At 41.9% G+C, this 23,495-nt stretch overlaps 1 protein-coding gene across 8 annotated transcripts in view; it reads right to left on the bottom strand.

Moving 5' to 3' along the window:
• Positions 1 to 23,495, bottom strand: part of rims2b (regulating synaptic membrane exocytosis 2b) — a 151,009-nt gene that overhangs the window by 13,504 nt on the left and 114,010 nt on the right. For all 8 annotated transcript variants that reach the window (XM_072675652.1, XM_072675648.1, XM_072675653.1 and 5 more), the window contains 2 exons: positions 20,517 to 20,656; positions 9,593 to 9,780 (listed from right to left, as the gene is read on the bottom strand). In XM_072675652.1, coding sequence (XP_072531753.1) covers positions 9,593 to 9,780; positions 20,517 to 20,656 — 328 coding nt within the window. The remainder of the gene's footprint in view (positions 1 to 9,592; positions 9,781 to 20,516; positions 20,657 to 23,495) is intronic.

Below are 23,495 nucleotides of genomic sequence, written 5' to 3' on the forward strand. Positions count from 1 at the left end.
GTCACTGCACTTTTCTAGATTAGTAGTGAAGCTGACTTGGGCAAATCTTCCGTGGATAACCATCTTTGCCCAGTTTCAGTGGACTTTATCCGGGACAAGCATGGCCTGCGGTTCCTCAGATGTTCATCTGGGTTCTTTTGTGTCTTCTTGGGTGAGTGGTCGCTGCTCTTCCGGGAATACTTCCAGACCCATTAGATTCACCACAGTTCCAAGCTTCTCTCTTCTGGAGATTGGTTTGCTGGAGTCCCAGAGACTAAAGCTTTATTTGGAAATGTGTCCTATTCACTGTCCCCTACATGTCTGACAATGTTGCCCTCCTCTGTTTGACAAGGTAGTGAACAATTTCCTGTCGACGCTTTGTTATGTGTGTGTTCACTTAATGCTGTGCTACAACAGGTTATATAGATATACAGGTTGCATAGAGGGTTGCCAGATTGCTACAGTGGTTTCCAGCTAAAACATGATTCAAAATCCATCAAAATGCAGGAAAAAACTATCAAAACTACCTAAAAGTAAACCTGATAAACAGGCGATGTTCAGCATTTTTAAAAATACAAAACTAAACAAACATGGCCTAATAATAAATTGTAATCTTAAAAATGTACGTATCTTAAAAATGAATTTGTTTATTAATTTAAGAAGTTTACAGATTTTTGGTGGCACACAAATCTTTCTCTATCTATTTATATATCTATCTGTCTGTCCATCTATCTATCTATCTATCTATCTATCTATCTATCTATCTGTCTGTCTGTCTGTCTATCTCTCTCTCTCTATATATATATATATATATATATATATATATATTAGAGCTGTCAAAATGATTTAAAAAATGTTATAGTTAATTGTGGTTAATTGCATTTTTTAAAATCTGTGTTAAACGTTTTAACTATCTATCTGACTGTCTATCTATCTATCTATCTGACCATCTATCTATCTATCTGACCGTCTATCTATCTATACCAGGTAGGTGTCTCGTCGCTGTTATCATATTCCTTGCACTAAACATCTGTTTAGAGTTTAGGCTTCAGGGTGCTCACTTCACTTTCGATGTTTCACTGCTTTGCCACATCCAAACAATGTTCGGCCTCAATGATGCCTCTCCTCTGTTTACCTCCGAGATAGCTGTCGTTACCTAGAGATGTCCAATAATCACCCGTAAGAGCAATAGTGGCTGTGTTCCAAATCTGAGCTAGTTTGTAAATCCTGTTGATGATAGGTATTTCAGGCAGGATGTACTCTGGTGATAGCTAAACTGAAAGCCTGACAATAACTGCAGCCTTTGTTTTGTCCAGTGAGCCATCTAACAAACGATTGAAATGTACCTTCCCGTTTAGGAGACCTTTCCCCATCACTCACTTACTCCTCTACTTTTAATGAGAGATGCTGCACCCGGTAAAGTCTCAACATGAACTATATATATATATATATATATATATATATATATATATATATATATATATAGTGCATTTTTTTAACGATGATAATGCTTGCTTTTATAAGAAACGCAGCATCACTTGTCATTCCCTTTACCAACAGCAGAACTGTGTACAGGTATACCAGTACATGGAGGACTCGAATCTCCCCAGCAACTTTAGTCACATTAAAGACTTGATACTTAAGCAGCGGCACTTGTGTTTGCTCGTTGCATGTAAATCTTTCAAGTCCTGGTAAAGGACCCTGATGTAACTGTGGTAAAATCCACCCAATCTGACAACACAGTCTGAGCGTTCCTTTAGTGCACATTAGTTGTACTACTATATATTTCAGTGTATTGTGCACTGAAAATTCTGCACTACGGTTTTTGGACACCAGTGCAAAATGCCGGAACCCCAAAGTAGTGCACTAGACAAATAGGGACACAGCTTAAGATTCAACAGGGTTCTCAGTAATGAATGAATTAGCTAAACTTCATTCACTGGTTGACGGGGGCATTTATTTATTTATTCATTTTTATTTATTTAAAAACAGAGATAATTATGTCAGTTATGCAAAACCTCAGAAGGAGGGCACATCATTTTTACAGCTTTGTGTGCAACAGCTTCCCGAAAACATCCCGAAATGCAAAATTGTGAATAGCAGCAAAACAATCATCAATGCTTGCTGATAAAGCCCCCAGCTGAAGCTCGTGGAAGCTGCTGCTTTTCTCACAAATGAAAGAGTTGCAGACTCCCTGCAGCCTTTTACGTCCCCTGATTCAGCTGCAGCACCATCATGACCAAACAGAAAGTAGCGTCCTCCCTGGCTGAGTCAAACAGCAAAGAATGTGGGTCAGTTCATAAGTGTGCGAAGATGGCCTAAATGAAATAATGGATTAGCTTCCTCTCTGCATCCTTAAAGAGTGTCTGGGGACCGAGGGAGGGCTTTTACCAAAGCAAGTGGTAACCCAGAACACCTCGAATAGATGCCCCACTTTTCCAGATGTACACTCATTTCATGAGTCACTGCTCAAATGAAAAGCCTTGCCGTTTTCAGAGAGCCACCTCAGCAGTGGGAAGCGTTCCGATAATCCTGCCATCCTCTCAGAGACGAAGGTGACTTCTGATTGAATCAGAAATAGAAAGGCAGCAACGTAGCTGCTAAAAGCTGCTAAAGCTCAACGTGCTCAGAGGAGAGCACTAACTGCTAATTCTGGCATGTAAGGTAAAGATGTAACAATGCCTTGGATGTGCCCACCCAGAGATAGTGAGGTCAGCTGTGGTGCCTTGGACTTTTAAACATGAATACATGTGCAATCATCAATAACTGACCTCCTGACAGCACTTTGACAGTTGCGCCGGTGCCATTTACTTTTGGAAACTAAAAGAACAGCTGACAAAAGCCATACTTTGGGAATTATTACATAATAATGTATTATTATTAATATTACTCATACTCGGGACGTTCTACACCTGCACTGTGGATTCTGTATTCTGACGGCCTGCATCACCACCTGGTATGGGATCTGCACCTCTCCGAGGAAGTCAAGGAGGATTATTAAGGACTCCACCCACCCAAGCCACTGCCTGTTCTCACAGCTGCCCAGCGGCAGGAGGTACAGCAACATGAAGACCAGAACCAGCCGGTTCGGAGACAGCTTCTATCCTCTAGCAATTAGACTGCACTTACTACTGGTGCTGGAGCTCCTATGCTCAGGCACACTTCTGATGCTGTTAGCTGTGTTTTTCTTCATGTGGAAAAAAAGAGCAAATTTAAAAGCTTGGTAGTTTTAGTAGAAATCCAAAATAGATTGATATTGAACAATAAGGAAAAACACACCACTGCCACACACTGACCTGCTGCCCATTATACATGCTCCACCTCTGCCTTTCTTCAACATCAGACATCAGAGGGGCATCTTGGTTTAATTACACAACTTGCTTTGCGCACAGAGTCTCTAATCAGCCCGTAATGATTTCTCTGTGTGGTGGTGCGGTTTGGCCAGTTTTATTCCTCCAATCACAGCAGGGCTTGACTAGAGACTCTGGAGCTCTGAGCACGCCTACATCACCAGGGCTTCTTAATTCTTCCTCTCCTTCTTGTAGATGTGCTTCCTGAAAATCAGCGGCGAGCCGTCCGACGTGGCCGGGTTTTTATAGGATGCCGCATAGGGAAGCGTATGGAGGACAAGCTGAGAAATTAAACAGGGAGCTGAAGACTGAAACTCTGTTAGCGGACAGGCCAAGCTGTGCACAGGCGGAGTAGCATAGGGTCAAATGTCTACAAATAAAAAAAAAACTTACAGTGTACAGTGTAGACTTTTCTTTTTCCTCCTAAGCAAGAATGCAGAACTGGAATACTGTATGTATGTATTACCTCCACTGATCATTGTAGTTCCTTGACCACTAATCATGTCGCTTATAAAAATGCCACAATTCCATTCCCATAGTGGGCTGCCAAGTGTCTCAAGTGTAGACGTGAATATTATTCAACGTGGTTCCAAAATACATTCATTGGGTTTTCGGCAAATTTAGTTTTCCAGTAAAACATGTAGTTGGGAGTGGGGATGCGCCAATACAATCCAGTGGTTGATGACTGCCTAAAGTCAGGCCTTTCTGTCTGAAGTTTAGCCTTTAACAAGTGAAATGCATGCTCAAATGGGTGGCTGACATGGCCATTCAAGAATATTCCACTTTATTTGCTTTAGTAAACTCCTGGGCTGCTTTGGCTTTATGTTTCGGGTCATTGTCCATGTACCTGTATTATGAAATGCCGACCAATCAGTTTGGCTGCATTAGGCTGGATTGGAGCACACAGTGTGTCTCTGAATACCTCAGAATTCATCCGGCTGCTTCTGCCCTGTACCATAATATCCAGTGCCACTGGCAGCCATGCATGCCCAAGCCATGACACTGCCTCCGCCATGTTTTACAGATGAAATGGTAGGCTTTGGATTATGAGCTGTACCACGCATCTGTCCAAAGAATGTTCTTCCAAAACTAGGCTGGCCTTCTTTAGATGTCCAATCTAGCATTTTTTTTCTTGAGGCTTATGAGTGGCTTGCACCGTGCAGTGAACCCTCTGTATTTACTTTCATGCAGTCTTCTGATAAGCCTACCTTCTGGACAGTGTTGTTCACTTGGTTGGCTGTTGTGAAGGGGTTTCTCTTCACCATAGAAACTATTCTGCGATCATCCACTACTGCTGTCTTCCCTGGACATTGATGAGTTCACCAGTGCTTTATTTCTTTCTCAGGATGTACCATACTATAGATTTTGCCATTTCTAATATTGTAGCAATTTCTTTTTTCACAGCTTAAGGGTGGCTTGTTTCACCTGCATGGAGAGCTCCTTTGACTGCATGTTTTCTTCAAAGAAAAATCTTCCAAATGCAAGCGAAGAAATTGCCCACAACTGCCCATGGAAATAGCCTTTGAGTAAATTGTCTAATTACTTTTGGTCCCTTTAAAAACAGTGTGGCACAGGTTAAGAAGCTGAAACTTCTAAATTATTCACCCAATGTTAATGTGGATACCCTAATGAAAGCTGAAAGTCTGGACTTTATGTCCATGTCGATTATATAACTATACCTTGAATATGTTTCAGTAAACAGACTTAACTGTATTTATATATTTTACACGGTTGTAAATGCATTATAATTGAGTTTTTCATTTGAACACGGCAGATCAAAAACCAAGCATTTACGCCACAGTTTTCTTTCAAATCCGCCATCCTTCAAGAGTTAAGTTGTTACAGGAGTGTATTTCCCCACATGGTTTTGGTGGCCTAGGCAAACACCTAGAAATAAAGTGTCTTAAATGCAGTTCAAGCACCAGAACCAGAAAGTTGCTGTGGCTGTCTTAAAATGTAGTTTACACTGAAATATTAAGATTCAAATGACGGATTTGTCAAGTTACTGTTCAACCAGCTCAAACTGTTAAGACTGCCATGGTCCAAAGATGGACACAAACCCCACTTTTGGATGATTTTCCAGTGGGACTCAAAGAACTCAGTGAAATATTGATACGCACTCAGAACTCGGCCTAGTTGCTGCATCTTAGCCCACACGCTCGAACGTGACTGACCTTGCATGAGCCAGACCCAGTTCTTCTCCAGACCAACAAAAATAAATAAATCTAACAACTTGCCAGGGCCTAAAAAAGCACTGAATCTATCCACTGCAGCGGACCTTCTACATTCAACTCGGCAACATCGATGCATAATTAACTAAAGACTCTTCTCTACGAAAGCTCATTTGGCAGCTAAAAGGACCAGCAAACAAGGCTGCATGCTTCAGTGAGACGAGCGTGTCTCGCATCGCACAGCGTCAGGATAAACTGAATGCCTGACGGAGCAGGTGACCGTGCGGTCAGGTGGACGCTTACAGATCTGTCAGGCAAAGATGAACAACTCTGACGTAGGTCATGAAAGAGACTTGCAGGAAAGGGAAAACAGAGACTGTCTCACTAAACTAAAATACTTCTCTCAGTATCTCAAATGGAGGACCTCCATGATACGCAAACAGTGAGCTTCTCTATGAAGAAATATATATTATATGTAATTCTACAGATGCTCTAATTATTAGCATCTTACACGTAGACGGTTTTCTGCAGCATTAGCTGGGGTTCATTTTATGGTATGGTTTAGGTTCTAGATTTTACAGAATCGTAGGCATTTAAAACTTCCCTGCATACTTCAATGGTTATGATTAGAGATGGACCAGTCAGTATTTCAGGGGCCGATACCACCGGCTGATCGTCTTTGAGCTTGATCGGCCAATCCCTTTGCAGGCATGACTTGGTAAAGCATCATGGCGCAGGGCTTCAGTAATGATCCATGTCTCCATGTCACTCCACTGCTGCGTTCTCTTCACTGGCTTCCTGTAGCTGCTGCCCGCATCAGATTCAAAACCCTGGCGCTGGCCTACAAAGCCAAGAACGGCTCGGCTCGACCCGTGGTGGAACGAACTTCCCCTGGGTGTCTGACTGGCCGAGTCGCTCGCTGTCTTCAAACACAGACTGAAGACCCACCTCTTCAGAGAGTACTTGGACGAATAGAGTACTATGGTCACCTTATTGTCTTGTGTTTAGTAATGACTAAAGCTTAGAGGTATCTTTGAACTATTAGTCTATTCTAACTAGCTGAGGTTTTTCTTGGGTAAATAGCAAAGCACTTTGTAAGTCGCTCTGGATAAGAGCGTCTGCTAAATGCTCTAAATGTAAATGTAAATGTAAATGATCCTGCATCGTCTCTCTAAAACACTGTGAAACTCCGTCGTGATCTCCCCTACAGAACTGAAAAGGACTGCTTATCTAGCGCTGAAAGTCAGATATGGTCAAATCCGTCAGACAGAGTGGAGTACAGCACTAGCCCTAATAGGCTTCTGCAGCCGTGCGCTAGCTCAGTAGTTCCCTCCAGCGGGTGAACGAGGAACTGCAGAGCCCTGTGAACGAGGAGCCTCACGCAGTAATCGTAACCCGCAAATATGATCCGACCGGCTCTCGGGATGATTGTCATAAATGGATCCAGACAGTTTGAAGATTTCAATGGTTATTCAGCTAATGCTGATAAATACACTGCTTGACACTGTTTTACCATAGTAACCATAGCACATTCATGGTGGAGAGGTACATGCAGTGTGTTCGATGGCAAAATGAAAATGCATCACCACCACCACCACCACCACTGTAAAGAGATGCAAGATTTAGTGGCTCTAAATCTAGTGTCAGATTTCTCTAAAATGAACCATTTTACACCAAATCTCAATCTCCACTCTGAATAACTGTTAAAATCTCAACACTTGCAGTATGCAAAAATCAGTGGAACATCCACTTACATTTAATATATGTAATAAAATAAAATAATGTGCAGTCTGGTGCAAATGCACGCTGAGGAGCTGTGTTTAGTCCTCTCCCAGTGAATTAAACTTTCTAATTAGGGGTTTAGATTGATTATGTGCTGAATTAGTTAATTGGTTCATAATGGATCCTACTGAGCGCCTCTTGAGCACAGCTGCTGTTGAGTGCAGACTCAGAATTAGAGAAAATGCTCCCGCCATGAGGCTCTAGCTCACGTGCTACGTTTCTCTTGCTGTCTCTTGCACACACATGCACTCACACATGCACCCGCCACCCTTGCTGACCCTCTAACAGCAGGTAATGGAGCGGTCGTGTTCTGACTGCATTTGGCTCTTTATATGGCAGTGCGGTGAACCTGCAAGACCATGTGACCTGGAAACTTTAAACTTGTGTTGTGGTCAGGACCATGAGTCTAAGACCGGGAGTGGCCAGAGACAGAAAGAAAGGACTGAAATAGTTCATTCCATTTGATATTCAGTAATAAATTATATGATATTTTAGTAATTAATTCTGTAAAATATACTTTAAATAATATATAGTATAAATGATTATTATTAGCTAATTTTATAGTCCTCGTCAAACTAAGGCAATGTAACTGGTTGGTTGGCACAACAGATAAAACACATTAGCTGCCAGTGAGCTATTACACCATGTTGGAGACCAGGGTTCGATTACCACTCTCTCCCAGTCGATTCCCAGTCCCAGTCCTTTGGCAAGACTCCTAACACTGCATTGGCCCACTTCTGTAATATGAGTAACCATCTAAGTCGCTCTGGATAAGAGCGTCAGCTAAATGTAATGAATGGAAGCAATAATAGTGATGATTCTGTGTTCCTTCTTTTTTAATACTTAATCAGACGTCTTCTCCATATAAAGCCAACTAATAAATTCTAACCATTTTTGTTATTACATGCGAAAACATAAAAACTATCCAGGTGAGTCATCATGAGAAAGGTGAAACAGTAGAAACGATCCTTACCGCTTGCCATCGCTCAACAACTCCAATCACTGCTCAATTTTTCAACGATCACATTGCACCAGTCAGCATTTTGCATTACCACCCCACCCTGAGTCCAAATGAGGCCACAACCAAGACAAGACAGAGGCCACTTGCCAATGGTATCGAGACCAGTCTTTTTCGAGACCAGTCGATTACTACAACATTACTTCAGGTTTATCCTGTAGAGCATTGGTTGCCTTCGGACATCAGACAGTTGTGGTATTAGGGCCTAACTGAGCCCATTAGGCCAATAATATTGGCAGATCATTTACATGGATATACTGGTATGAGAAAAACAGCAAGAAATGCCAGGACTTGACAGACTGATTTTATGAGAATTTGTGAGTTTGAGTGTATTTGTGGCTCTAAAGCCATTAAATCAGAAATCGCTGCATATGATCAAATATTTGTGAGTGGTGGTGATGGAGGGAGGGGGAGGTGAAACATTAACCCTAACCCTAACCCTAACCCTAGTTATTAATTAATATTATTTTCTCCAAAAACCTGGGAAAACCCATAATTGGCAAACTCATTTTAAACTGTCTTTAAAATGATATGATTACTCAAGCTTTATGACTAGGAACATGAACTACTGAAATCTGACTACACACCATTATATCTGCTAATATCATTGGTTACATAGCGCCCATCAGATCCAAACCGAATCAAACTGAATCACATCGATGCTGAGCCAAATCATATCAGTTCAGGAGCGAATGGAAATAAAAAGATAGCATGCTAGTTCTTGCTGCCTGTACATTTATTAAATAATTCCCCTAATATCACCACAGCACAACACACACTATTTCACTACATTCATGCCATGTGGTAGATGACCTTCTCCAGAGCGGCTTCCAACTTTAAAATCGTGTTCTTTAAGGTGGAAGGATGTAGCACTGTCCATGGACTCTTTCTAAAAGCAATAGTACATGTCACCAACCACCAAGCATAGTTACTAGCAGCATGAGCCTGAACCTTTTATAATTCTAATATAAACAATCAGCAGCCATGGGCTCCTTTACACAGCTGCTTCACTCTATCCAAATAATAATAGAAAAATAACTGATGCCCACAAAGCTGGAGAAAAAGCTGTTTTCGCAGTTGATCATCAGGATCAACAGGAACAGTGGAGGAGGAAAACGTGGACTGGAAAAGACCTTCAGGAAGATTTAGCAGACTTTGGAATAGTGGTGCACTATTCTACTGTGCAGCAACACCTGCACAAACCTTTTTGTGGAGAGCGGTAGTCCACTGTACCACTGTACCAACGTCAAGAACCCCAACAGCGCTATTCGGGCAAAAAAAACAGCCATTACCTTCAGGGTCCAGCTGAGAGGTGCTTTGGCTCTTCTTCCCGAGTCCCACCATGGCAGCCATCTTGGCCCCGAAGCTGGAGCGCCTCTTCTTGTCGTCCTCGTCGTCGTCATTTCGGCCGAGCGAACACATGTCCCCTCCGACGCTGGAGCTCTTGGTGATGTTGGAGCCAGGCGTGGCCGTCTGAGCCCTGTGTTTCATTTTGGACGTAAACTCACTGTCAGCAATGCACATGGACACAAACATGGGACATAGAAAACAGAGAGAAAGGACAGAGACATAGGGGAGAGGACAGCGGAGAGAGAGAGAAAGAGAGAGAGAGAAAGAGGAAAGGGACAGGCTTCAGCTACTGGCTTTAGGACAGAGGTTAAAGGTAACGGTCATTTAGGTGGAACAAGGAAAGCTACAGGGATACAGCACAGAGGACAGAGTGCCAAAGACAAGCTGCAGGGAGAGGAAATGCTTCATTCATTTGTGGATCTGATGTGTCTGACTGAGCGTCTCTCTATCAGATAATACTTCATAGAGAGACACTACTAGAGTAGTGTAGTGTAGTCTGATTGATACAGTGAGCATACTGTGACTATTGCGAGCAAGAGGGTCACATAAGACAGGTAACACTTCTGATGGAAAGTTTGGCAACCAGGCCTTAGGATGAGACAGCCTCCGGGCCTTTGAGTTATGAGGGGAGTCACGTGGGGTGCTTGATGTGGGGTGAAGGATAAGTGAGGCATGCCTGAATACTCCCTTGTGGGGACATGCAATACCTAAGATGTGTACACTTTAACATCCCAGGTTTTGAGGAAAATGTGCACAGGGGTAGTCTGTGTCCACAAGTCCAGACAGGCAGAATCAGACCCATTCAGGCTGCACTGGTAAACACTCGCGGTCTCAGGCTAACACATTATACAGTAGTGCCTTGTAGCCTTGTAGATGCTCTGACCTGGATTCAACTAACATTCATATGAATGCCTATTAAATCCAACTGAATTGGGTTTAGGGTTAGATTTGAGGTTTAGGTCAAGGTTAAAGTTAGGGTTAGGATTTAGAGTGGGATCAGGAGTAAGGTTAAGGTTCCAGTACATTCAGTAGATTCAAGCAATTCAGTTTCAACTTAGAGTTCAGTTGCTTGTAATATATATTCAGGTGAATGTCAGGTGAGCATCTACGAGCTACTATAATGGACGATGCCCTAAGACACTTCGCTAGTTTTATAAATACCTATCTCTATAAACATCATGTAGTTACCTTCTAGACCAGTTACAAGACCTATGTCCTGAATTTGAATCTTATTTTATAACTTTCTATGAGGCCTACCGCCATGTTTATGTCATCCATCAATTTTATATGACTGCGACTATTTCACAACTTCTCTTTGTCCGTCTGAATTGAACAGGCTCGTTCTCCTACTGTCTCTTTAAGACTGATGGTAAGTGGGCAGGGCTAAACCATGTAAAGCAGATTATGCGGAGATATGCACATTAGTTGGCTCTTGTGACATCAGAGAAACAGTGAATTTATTATGGGTAGCTTTTGCAGCTTATATATGGTTTGTTTATGGACTGTACACATTTTTGTCTTACTTCACAGTACTTTACAGAAGAGAGCGTTTTACAGAGAGGCATTTCTATTGGTCCATTTATCATGAAATTAAAGAACAGCTCCGTTAAATTATGTCAAAAAGTGAAAAATGACAATACTGGATTTTTTTGCAAAATGGAAGCGAAACGTAATTGTAAGGGTGAAGGAAATCACACTCTCCATGATGAACCCTCAAGAAGTGTATACTATGTAAGCATCAGCAGTGACTTAATAGAGCTTCAATTTGGCCGATAAATATTAAAACTATATCAAAAAACCCAAATTGATGTCTTCTTGCAGCCTTTAAATATTATTTCTACCTCCGGTCCACGTTTCCATTCATGTCATTTGGCTGATGCTCTTATCCAGAGCGACTTACAAGGTAACTCGTATTACAGAGGTGGGCCAACGTAGCGTTGGGAGTCTAGCCCAAGGACTCTTATTGGTGTAGCGCAGCACAGTCACCCAGATCGGGAATTGCAAACCCCAGTCTTCCACATAGCGGTAGTGGTGTTATCCGTTGCACCACGTCAACCACCAACAGTCAACAACAGTCACGGGTGTATGTCTAAGACCTTTCCTCTGTACCGCTGTTTAACTCTAGGAAGTAAATCACCTTCCTTTCTTAACCTCTTCAGAAAGCTCACTAAGTTTCAAATGTGCTCAAATCTTCATTAAGTCCTTTATTCTTTGAAACTACTGTTTCATAAGACGTCATTCGGACATTTGCATTAATAAGCTGATGTGGTGACATAAGACATTTTTTTTCACTGCTGATAGGATGCATGCACGTTTCCCCATTAGAACTAGTTCAGGCCAAATCCTATCCTTTATTGGACGATCCTCTGCTGAATGGCAAATTTCAGATTCTTCTCATCACAGATATGTAGAGATTTAAAATGATTTTTGTTAAATAATAGGTTCAAGCAAACAGTTCTGGATGTTCGCTCTCTCTATTTTGTTATATTAAGGTGTCTATTTTTATGTGTTGCATCTGTTTTTGTGTTTAAAAGATCTGATATATGGATGCTTCTTTGTTTTGAGACCTTGGTTCCACTCAGGGGTTCATTCTCTTCATTCAGTCACTGTCATTGGTGCTTATTAACCCCTGTGTTGTCTTAAGGGTCAGAAATGACCCACCAAGGTGAAACATGACTTTTATATGTTTACTTCCATGAAAGCTGTACACCACCCGGGTACACAGACTGCCATCAGGTCATGTTGACAATTAGGACCAAGGGGAACACACAGAATTTTAAGACTACACAAGGGTTAAGGGGGCTGCACTAGAGCTGGGAAATATGACAATATTTTATCATATCGTGATACACAATATGCTTTTAAGAGTGTATTGTGTCCGAAAAAAAATGATGATATTGTGGATATCATCCGTGCTTAGAGAGCAATGATTATCTGCACGTCTCCTTACAAAGAGTGTAATCTGTCTTATTTCATTCAATGGAGTGCAGCATATTTAGGCAAAAAGATAAGATTTTTCCATATTTTTCCAAGATTTTTCCATATCGCCCAGCTCTAGGCTGCACATGCATTTCTGGAAAGCGGCTTCTGCTTGAACAAAACGTGCTGCTGAAAAATACAGCAAAATGTAAACATTCACTGTCCTCCCACCAAAAATGTGTATTTCCACGTCCTGTTCACTTTTGTTTTCTCCAGTTTTTTTTTTTTCTTCTGTCACAGATAAGCGTATGGAGCCGTACAGAAGCATATGCGGTTTGCTGCTGATACATAAAGTGTTCCTTAATAATTTTGCACTTTTTGTTTTTATAGTAAAGGTGGTTATTATGTAGTTATTATGTAGTTAATATGTAGTTAAAGCTAAATTAAGCATCTAATCTAATGGTAATTGATAAACCTGTACATTTACTATGTAGTCTTTTTTATTATATAATTTGACCCATATAACCCCCCCACACACACACTCAGCCACCGCCTCCTGAACTTTTGAACTGCTGCCAATGCGGCCTCACCAGATAGCCGACACACTCAGAGAAAAGTACCGGGTCCCCAGCTCTACCACTCCAGCTAACAGACGCCTGTACCGGCCAACAGCGCTTAAGAGTGACAAAATGAGAGAGTGCCATAAACCCACTCGCCCAGTAAGAGCCTGCCCAGCTGTGCTCTCTCTGACTGCGGCCACTGATGGCAACGCGGCAGAGCTCGGGATTGGAACTTCAGCTGATGTAAACTGTGCACACTGTTAGACAACATCTGAGTGACCGAACGCTCAGAAAATCTAAACCAAGCAAGCCTGGTGCTTTACTTTCCCTCACTTGGTTCAGATTTACAGCTTTTGGACAACACCGGCACTCCTGACATCACTAGAGGCCCCTACTAAGTAATTTATAGCTCATTTATAGCTCAGAACAGAGCATGTTTTGGAATGGATTATCTCAGAAGAATTCACTGGTGACTGAATACTTTACACTTCATTTTAAGCCAATGTACGAATGTACGGATGTTTATATGCAGTTGGTCAAAGCAAAATTAGATACTACTTGGATCTGCTTTCCATTACCAGGCCATGAGGAATACTATAGGTACTATAGGTTGGTCAATAAACCAACACCGCCACCAAATCCTCTAACACACTCAGTTAGAGCTCACTGCTGCATCCCACTGTGATGCTGACGATCGGAAATGCATTAGGTCATATTTATTGTAGGACTCTTCCCGTTTATTGTTTAGCATTCAGGTCCCATTTAAAGTGCAAGTTTTTAAGGGGCTCTAACACCTGTATGTCATTCAAACTAGGTGCAGTGTGAGCCTGTAAAGCTTCATCAAGTGTGTGAGGGGCTACTGAAGAATCTAATACAGACGATTTTTAGGATCTAACACATTTTGTTCCATACGTTACTTTACAGCATTAATATCTTCCCTATAATCCTGAAATATGAAAAGTAGCAAACATAAATGAAAAACCTTCCACAAGCAAGTGTGTCCAAACTTTTGAACATCTATTCCAGCTCAACTTTCGTGAAATGCCAGGCATGCTGTAGGCTGGTATTGGTGTTCTTTCCAGCTCTCTGCCATTTCAGTGACATATTGGATTTCCTCAGAGGGCCCCAGTGGGCCCTGAGCCACTGTGTCTCACACACACACACAGTCTGTACAACAGTGAAAGTGTGTGGCAGCATTCTCTGGGGGTTTCTGTGTCCCTGCACATTATTGGAACACTGTGTTCCTGATTTACACCCATTCTGTAGTTTTGTCTGAAGGACTCGGTTTCATCCCTGAAGACAATACGCTGCAGACACACACACACACTGACTGGATGGGGAGTCATGTCATGGCCTACTTAAGTGACATGGAGAAACGAGCGCCCAAGTGCCACAACTTCAGGAGATTAAACAAACCATACCTTTATATATGCAGAGATGAACCCGGTACAGTTAGCCACGATAACATACTTCTAATAATAACTAGGGATGTCACCATCCATTCTTCTACGTTTGGAAGCACAAAGCAGGGGTTTCTAATAAAGTGGCCACTTAGTAGAAGCAGAAGGTGGGAGTTTCTAATAAAGTGGCCAGTGAGTGGGCATACAAAGCAAGGGTTTCTAATAAAGTGGCCAGTGAGTGGGCATACAAAGCAGGGGTTCCTAATAAAGTGGGCAGTGAGTAGAAGCACAAGTGTAAGGGTTTCTAATAAAGTGGCCAGTGAGAGGAAGCAAAAGGTGGGAGTTTCTAATAAAGTGGCCAGTGAGTGAAAGCACAAGATAGGTTTTTCTAATAAAGTGGCCAGTGAGTGGAAGCACAAGGTATGTGTTTATAATAAAGTGGCCAGTGAGTGGAAGCACAGGGTTGATGTTTCTAATAAAGTGGCCAGTGAGTGGGCATACAAAGCAGGGGTTTCTAATAAAGTGGCCAATGAGAGGAAGCAGAAGGTAGGGGTTTCTATTAAAGTGAAAGCATAATGTTGGTGCTTTGAACAGACACTGGATGATGCTGGTTGATGTTGAAAGATGTTTTCACAATAAGTCCAAGTTCATGGTTTGTGCTTCCATTATGGGCTTTTAGAAGTCCCAACCGCTAAAGGAGATTTCCGCAGATGGCTGAAAGCTATGGCTATGACGAAGGGGATGAATCTGTTTCTATGGCAACTTTGTCATTAGTGCTTGCCTTTGCATGCCTCAGGATAATCTACGAACTCTCACGTCCCACGGACTGTTACACCAATAACCACTAAGAGGACGTTAATACACACTAATTAACTGTGTTCCAGCAACAGCCATTACAAATTTATATGACATATAATAGTGATTGAGACAAAAAAAAAAAAATCTGTGTGTGTCTCGAAAACTTTTCAATAACTGACTACAGGCATAATCTGCACATACACACAAACAGATGAACGTTAGTCTTCACAGCCAAATCCACTCTAAATGTCTTATTAGTGCAGGAGGCCTCTGTTCACTAGTGATTAAGCCATGTCACTCCACTGCTGCGTTCTCTTCACTGGCTTCCTGTAGCTGCTGCCCGCATCAGATTCAAAACCCTGACGCTGGCCTACAAAACCAAGAACGGACCAGCCCCTCTGTACTTGATGGCAGTGGTCAAAAGCCGATCTGCACCAAGAGCTCTTCCAGCTTCAAGTACGGCTCGGCTCGACCCGTCATCCCTCAAAATCCACGGAAGACAAGCGTCCAGGCTTCTTTCTGTCCTGCACCAAAGTGGTGGAACGAGCTTCCCCTGGGTGTCCGAACGGCCGAGTCGCTCGCTGTCTTCAAACGCAGACTGAAGACCCACCTCTTCAGAGAGTACTTGGGAACACTGATTGGTATTTTTACTCTTTGATTGTTTGATTTTTGGAAATTTCGTGAACAACATGATGCTTTGCCTTGTGCCCTGCATCTCCAGAAGCAGGTCGAAACTAAGTTGCGGCGATCTGAACTATACTTGAAAGCTCTGAAACTGAAAAAGGGGTAAAACTCTCTGTTCTCGTTTTACGTTCCCAAAATTAATAACCCTCCCAATCCAACTAAATTTTTTTAATATTCGGATCGGGTATCGGTTCCAGTTACAATCCTGAGTTTCGTTGTAGCAGAGCGCAATCTGGCGTCCGATCTGGTGCCATAGACATGATTCTTAGCTGCCACAGTGAGGAACTTATCAGGAAAACTGCCCTAGACAGAGTTCATTTGTAACGATATATCGCTGAGGAGAACAAAATAGAGCTTTGTTTTGAGCTGATAAGTGTGGTGACCTTACCAGTTAACAGCCAAAACAAAGCTGAAGGCTTCTAATTCCAACTCTCCATTCCACCTTAAATAGCAGCAGTTACACTGTGTACATTTCTACAGCAGAACGTAACTTTACCCACACTGCAGACTAACCTGTCTTTAACCATGTGACTTCATTTGAGACCTGTCTGTATTGACTTGGGACTATGTTTACGTGTACAGTTAATTATGACTATTATTATTCTGATTATTATTCTGATTATTATTATTGTTATTATTAATTCATGATGTAATTGATTGAGGCTGACCTGCTAGGCCATTTTTATTTGTTTGTATTTCTGCAGAAACAGAACTCATTAGACAGACAAGGAACTGCCTGTGCAAACTCGGGAGGCTATCTGAGACAGTGATGCTGTGGGGGGGAGGGGGGGTAGTGGGGAAAGACTACAGTATGAAGAGAGAGAGAGAGAGAGAGAGAGAGAGAGAGGGGGAGAGAAAGACCTGTCCTATCACTCACAACACATATGCAGAACACACAGCAAGGTCACACGCACCTATATAATAAACAAATACACATATACACTATATGTCCAAAAGTTTGTAGACAGGGTTTCTTCTGAAATCATGGGTATAAATTACTTGCTTGCCCTCTTTTGAAGAGCTTGCCCTCTTTTGTTGCAGTAAGGTCTTTAAAGGTCTTTACACATTGCTGTTAGTAAGATTGGATTGCATTCAGCTACACGGGAGCATCAGTGAGGTCAGGTGGATGATTAGTTCTGGTACTCCAGCTCATCACAAAGATATTGGATGGAGCGCCATCACTGCACTCCATGCCAATGCAGCCCATGTTTGCCATTGGGTATGGTGACCTTAGACTCATGTGTGGCTACTCCAGAGCATCCCGATTAATTGGTCAGGGCTTTTCTATGGAGATCACACAACCATGGCACTTAAAATAATAGAATTGAAGGGTTTATCTGAATACTTCTGGACACATACTGTATATGTATATCTTGTCGTTGCCACACACAAAAAACACTTGTATCTCAAAAACAGGTGGAATGTGCAGTGGATTTTTGTTTTTCCGAAATTTTGACAACGTGTAAAGAACAACTGCCAGTGTACAAAAAACTGCTCCAATTGACAGAATGTAAAGTACTGCTGCAAAAGACACAATGTAAAGAACTGTCAACTGACAGAGTGTAATGAACTGCCCCAACTGACACAATGTAAAGAACTATCAACGGACAGAGTGTAAAGAACTGCCCTAACTGACAGAGTGTAAAGAACTGTCCCAACTGACTGGGTGTAAAGAACTGCCCTAACTGACTGAGTGTAAAGAACTGCCCCAACTGACTGAGTGTAAAGAAATGTCCCAATTGACACAATGTAAAGAACTGCCAACTGACAGAGTGTAATGAACTGCCCAAACTGACACAATGTAAAGAACTGACAACTGACAGAGTGTAAAGAACTGCCCCAACTGACTGAGTATAAAGAACTGCCCTAACTGACTGAGTGTAAAGAACTGCCCTAACTGACTGAGTGTAAAGAAATGTCCCAATTGACACAATGTAAAGAACTGCCAACTGACAGAGTGTAATGAACTGCCCAAACTGACACAATGTAAAGAACTGACAACTGACAGAGTGTAAAGAACTGCCCTAACTGACAAAGTGTAAAGAACTGTCCCAACTGACAAAGTGTAAAGAACTGTCCCAACTGACACAATGTAAAGAACTGCCCAAACTGTCAAAGTGTAAAGAACTGTCCCAACAGACATATTCACATTGAAATACAAGGTTATTTTGTATGACACTGACAATTATACACACACACTCGCGCACACACAGAACTATGTACTACAGAACTTTGTGACTATGAGACAAGCAACTATGTTTTCTTTGACCCAATGCCTGGAGCCTATATGTATGCAAAATGAGCCCTGTTCTGATTGGCGGTCCTGTACTGGCTGAAACAGCTTGGTCATTTCAGTGTGAATGGGCAGGGCTAAACAGCTGTATGCTGAATAGGCAAAAAAAAAAAAACTTTTGTGACATATAAAACTGATGAATTGTGAATGTGCCGTTCTTGTAGTTTTTGTTGCACTGGGTCATATATATATATTTTTTGCAACTTTAATAATAATGTTTACACACTGCATAAAGAAAGTGGCAAAATGGGGTTCTGTTAAAAGCTACAGCTCTATATATCTCTGCCATCCTCTACTAATGCTGACCTGTCCGGCTCCTCCTCTGCTTCCTCTTCAGGAGCCTCCACACTGCCCCCCTCTGCCCCTCTGGCCCCTCCCCCATCTGCTCCATCAGTTGTTCCTGTACCCCCTTCTGCTGCAGCAGCAGCACTCTCCTCTCCCTGAGACTGACTCTGCTGGAGAGCCTCAGCACGGCTACACACATGGACAGGTACACAACACACAGACATATGGGCACAAAACAGACACAAACAGCCATGCACAGACACACACACATACACACACACAAAAAGAGATGTACAAACACACAGAAAGATAGATATAAAAAACCCAGAAGACGACAGAGAAATCATGGGCCGAGAGGAAGCATGCAGGACAGAAAGACAGAACAGCCAGTAAGGAGTATGCAGACATGCAAATACAGTCCATATAAGTCATGAAGAAAGGATAAAATTAAACAGAACAGTGCAGGAGGGCATGGCTAATGGATATGCAGAAGACATGAGGCTGCAAGTGCATTAACAATAAATGCTTTGAGTAGCAGCTAAAGCTACAGAGTTAAAGCTTTCAAGGTCTTACAGAATTTCCCCTTCTTTTGCCTGACCTAAAAAATTACACAATTCCCTCCCGCACTAGAGATGGCATGAGACCACTTTTATTCTCCGATACCAATACTGACATTTTTAATTATCGGCTGATACTGATCCAAAGATTTTCCTTTAAAATATATTGTACTGAAACTATTCTCTTAGGATGAGCACCTAAATAAAAGGCCTATTGTGCTCAAACACTCTACTGCCAACAGGAAGAAACCCACACAGATTTATGCTTTTTATCCTATAAAATCCTATCCAGCATTTTCTACTCATATCATCTCCATAACATCCATACTGATAAGTCATCTCTGCCTATTGCTCCAAATGCAGCTGATCAGCTAGGTCAAGTCTGATGTCTTTTACAGGAGTTATGAGGCTAATGTACCTAACAAGCAAGAATCTTATGCACACCTATTTAGCACTGTGCATTCTGCACGCATAAGTCATCACTTGCAAGTGACCTCAAATAGACTACCTTGATTTCTGACCCCACTAATTAGTACTAAAAGACTTGAACTATTCTTCAGTCGATGGTTATAGATAACCGTGAGTCATACAGTGTCAGAAAACACATAAACAAGTCTATTAGAGATTACTGAACAAGAGTGTGATGATTTACACATGCAATTACCACCATGCTAACTGATGAAGTGCAAGCTGTCATTTTTTTGCTAGCCACATTGGCCTCGTAGCTCCAGTATAAAACCCAAACGCCAATTATGACCTGACTGGTTGACTACATTTGCGGTAAAGGAAGGAAACTGTGAAATCTGACATCTCCACGCTTATTCCTTTAATATAGGAAAGCCTAAACCAGCTCAAGCCTGCTGATCTTCCAGCCATGGGCAAACACTCACTGAAGCCTGCACACCTGGTTCAGTTTAAAACAAGCAGAACCAGACCTGATCTCCCCCAGGAACATAGGGAGGAGCCCATCGCAAGCTCAGAGAGGTGTTGCTCACGTCTGGAATCAGGTCCGGCAGTGTCACATGCCATGGACTGCAGAATGTATATTTGTATACGATAAGTGGGGCCAGGTATCTGTGGTTAGACCTCAGAAACTATTGCAGCGCATCCACCAATAAAGGCAGAATGGAGCTTTAGTTCTACAGTTATTGAAACTTGGAAGCTCGCACACTGATCTTTTTTGCACATGCAGTCCACCCACTATGTTGGGAGCACATTATAATTTAGCTACAGAAGACACACTATGAACAGACTGCAGACAAATTTTTCACCTTTGATTAGGTTAAAGAAACATAGGTGTGGCTAAACCCCTCGTTTCCGTGGTCCATGGCTCAGAGTGAATGTGTGAAATCAGGTCTGAAATCACTCACCTGATCCTGCGAGTGGCCCGCGCCCTCTCTGACTGGACAGACATGTAGCTCGCGCTGCTAAGCCGAGACGCGCTCGACATAGCGGACACGTCGCTTACATCACTGTCTGACGACTTCATAGACAGGCTGTCCATCCCTCGCTGTGGGGGGAGCATAAATGAAGATTATCAAAAGAATGCAACACATAGATTTTTACATTTTCATTCTGTATCAGCATGTTCTGAACTGCACTTCTGACCTTTTTTGCTTGTACTGATGTTAAAAAAAAGAAATTACAGACAAAAATTACAGTTCGGAATCTGCTTTTTCCAAATATATCCAATTTAATTGCTAAGTAAGCGACAGAGGCTGTGCTTTACAGCTAGAACAGTGATATCACTGGCAGTAACATCCAATATAATAAAATACACAAATTACAGATCACTTAATTTATGCCCACTGTGATGCTGTCCTGCTCTGGATCCTTGCATTTCTGTTTACCAGCATGAACTTTCACATTAACACTGAATGTCTTCTACACTCACTCCCATTCTCATTATTTATGGCTTGATGTCACATTTGCCACAGCCACTCTTAATTCACTCCTTTTTCGATTACTTGTTATTCTTGTTGTTCTGTCAGTTGCTATACAGTGCTACAGAGTGTCAAACAGGATGGGTTCCCCTTTTGAGTATTGGTTCCTCTTAAGGGTTCTTCCTCTCGTTATAAGGTAGTTTTTCCTTTACCACTGTCGCCTCCAGCTTGTTTTAAGAGTTTCAAGTTTCAGGTTTATTTGTCATTTGCACAACATGTCAGGACATTTATGCATTGAAATGCTTGTGGTGAGGCTCAGGTTGATGCTCTATAGGAGGACAAAACTATATACATACTAAACATAAACAATTTATATAAAAATTATATTAAATAAACACAAAATACAGAATATACAAAGACTGGAGGGATCTGTAGAAATTCTTTGATATGTACATCAGAGAGGCTCGGACTTGGACCCCTGTCAGGCGAGACCTTCTTTGTGACAGCTTCTTTTGTTTAAAAAAAAAAAATAATAATTTGCTAATAAATGAACGTAGTTTAAATGAGACCATCATTGCCGACCAATTGTGGTATTTTTAATTCAAAATATGAACTGAGCCCGTTAGCATCTACCAAATGAAATGAAATTAAATTAAATGCATAGAAGTTAAATATCATTGCTGTCACATAAAACGGTTGGCGTGGTGCAACATATAGCACCACTACTTGCTGGTGAGCTACCACACCACATGAGAGACTGGGGTTCGATTCCCCGTCTGGGTGCTGCGCTATACCAATAATCCTTGGGCAAGACTCCTAACACTACACTGGCCCACCTCTGTAATGCGAGTAACCTTTTAAGTCGCTCTGGATAAGAGCGTCAGCTAAATGCTGTTAATGTAAAATAAAAACTTTGTTTTAATAATTTTTACAGGACAAGAATAAAACCATAACTTTCAAAAGTAATAATAAAAAAAACAAACAGCTACCAAATTCAAATAACAGCAAAAACGGAAGGAGAATTTTGCAGGGCAGCAACGATATGACATATGACACGGTTTAAACATTACTAGAGCCCATCAAGAATTGGTAAAGAACTTTACCAAAAACTTTACAGCAACCGGTGGTTCTTTAACCCTAAAAGTCTACGAAAGTGCCGGCGCATTAAATTCAATGTTTCTTGACATTTCTATTATCTATGGGATAACACAGAATTCAATCAAATTCAAGAGATGTCAAAAAGACAAAAACAGCAAAGATTTGTCACAAGAATGTTGCGAGACAGCAACGATATAAAATATGTCACTATGCTAAGTAGCCCAAGCCAAACCAATTGAAGAACACTGGATTTACAACATTGTAGCTGTAACCGTTACAATGCTTCAGAAAGTCTATATCTTTATTAGAGGCACTGTGTTCTTCTAGTTCTCACTGATAAACAACACAATTTTGATCCTAATGGGGCAGACCCTGAAGAACGACCGCAGACCTAGACACGATGAGAGGGAGGATGAGAAAATAAAGAGATCACGGATGAATTCTTGACATGGTGTGACAAACTGTGACGTACGGCGCACAGGAGTTGCTTAAACCTCCCGAACACGTCCGCACATTCCTCTCTGCACTCGGAGAGAGAGAGCGAGCGGGACGAGTTGCATAACTCCGAACTTCAGAGGCAGCGCTCTGCCTCCTGCGTGCTATCAGCCCTGCATTAATCTTTGTTGTTGTACATATCATGAAGCGTCTTGGGAACACGCAGCATAGAGCTGACAGAAACCTGATGCTTTATATAACCCAGAGGAACAGATTGAGCACTCCAACCTGCACACACACACACACGCCAGCAAACAGACGCCTGAGCCGAAAACACGAACCCACAGGAGCCTTGTGAAGGTCACGCTCAAAATACAGAAGCTGCAGAAACTCTCTGACTGCCATTCACACAGAACTGTAAGCAGTGCAGCTGCTGAATGTTTAAGGTATCGCTGGAAACAGGCTGCGCGTGCGGCACATTTCTTACTCTTGTGCTTGTAATCTTTCAGTCTCTTCCTCATTAGTGTCTGTAGGTAGACGAGGAGAAGGTTTATTATGATCTGAATTTGTTAAATTTGTTTTGGCTCTTGTTTTGTGGAAGAAGAAAAAGCATCCCCTGTATTTTGGCCTTTTTTGGGCATTTTTCAAGTCAAAACAAAAAGTGTAGAGTCAAAAATGTCCAAAAAGTCAAATGTAAGGCCATGTTTATATCAGCTGACTCTTAAAAATTAAGGTGGGTTAACGAGGGTTAAACATTTAAAAGGTTCTCAGACTCCCGAGACTCAGACTCCCGAGGGTTAAACATTTAAAAGGTTCTTTACACTCACGCATCTGAATTACAAACATGGATCTTTATGAAACCAACAGGGGTTCCAAACACAACCATTTGAAGCACCTTTGTTTTTGAGTGATGTGTAAAAGTAGTGGACTCCT

This window comes from Salminus brasiliensis, chromosome 3, assembly GCF_030463535.1.
Source record: "Salminus brasiliensis chromosome 3, fSalBra1.hap2, whole genome shotgun sequence".
Lineage (NCBI taxonomy): Eukaryota > Metazoa > Chordata > Actinopteri > Characiformes > Bryconidae > Salminus > Salminus brasiliensis.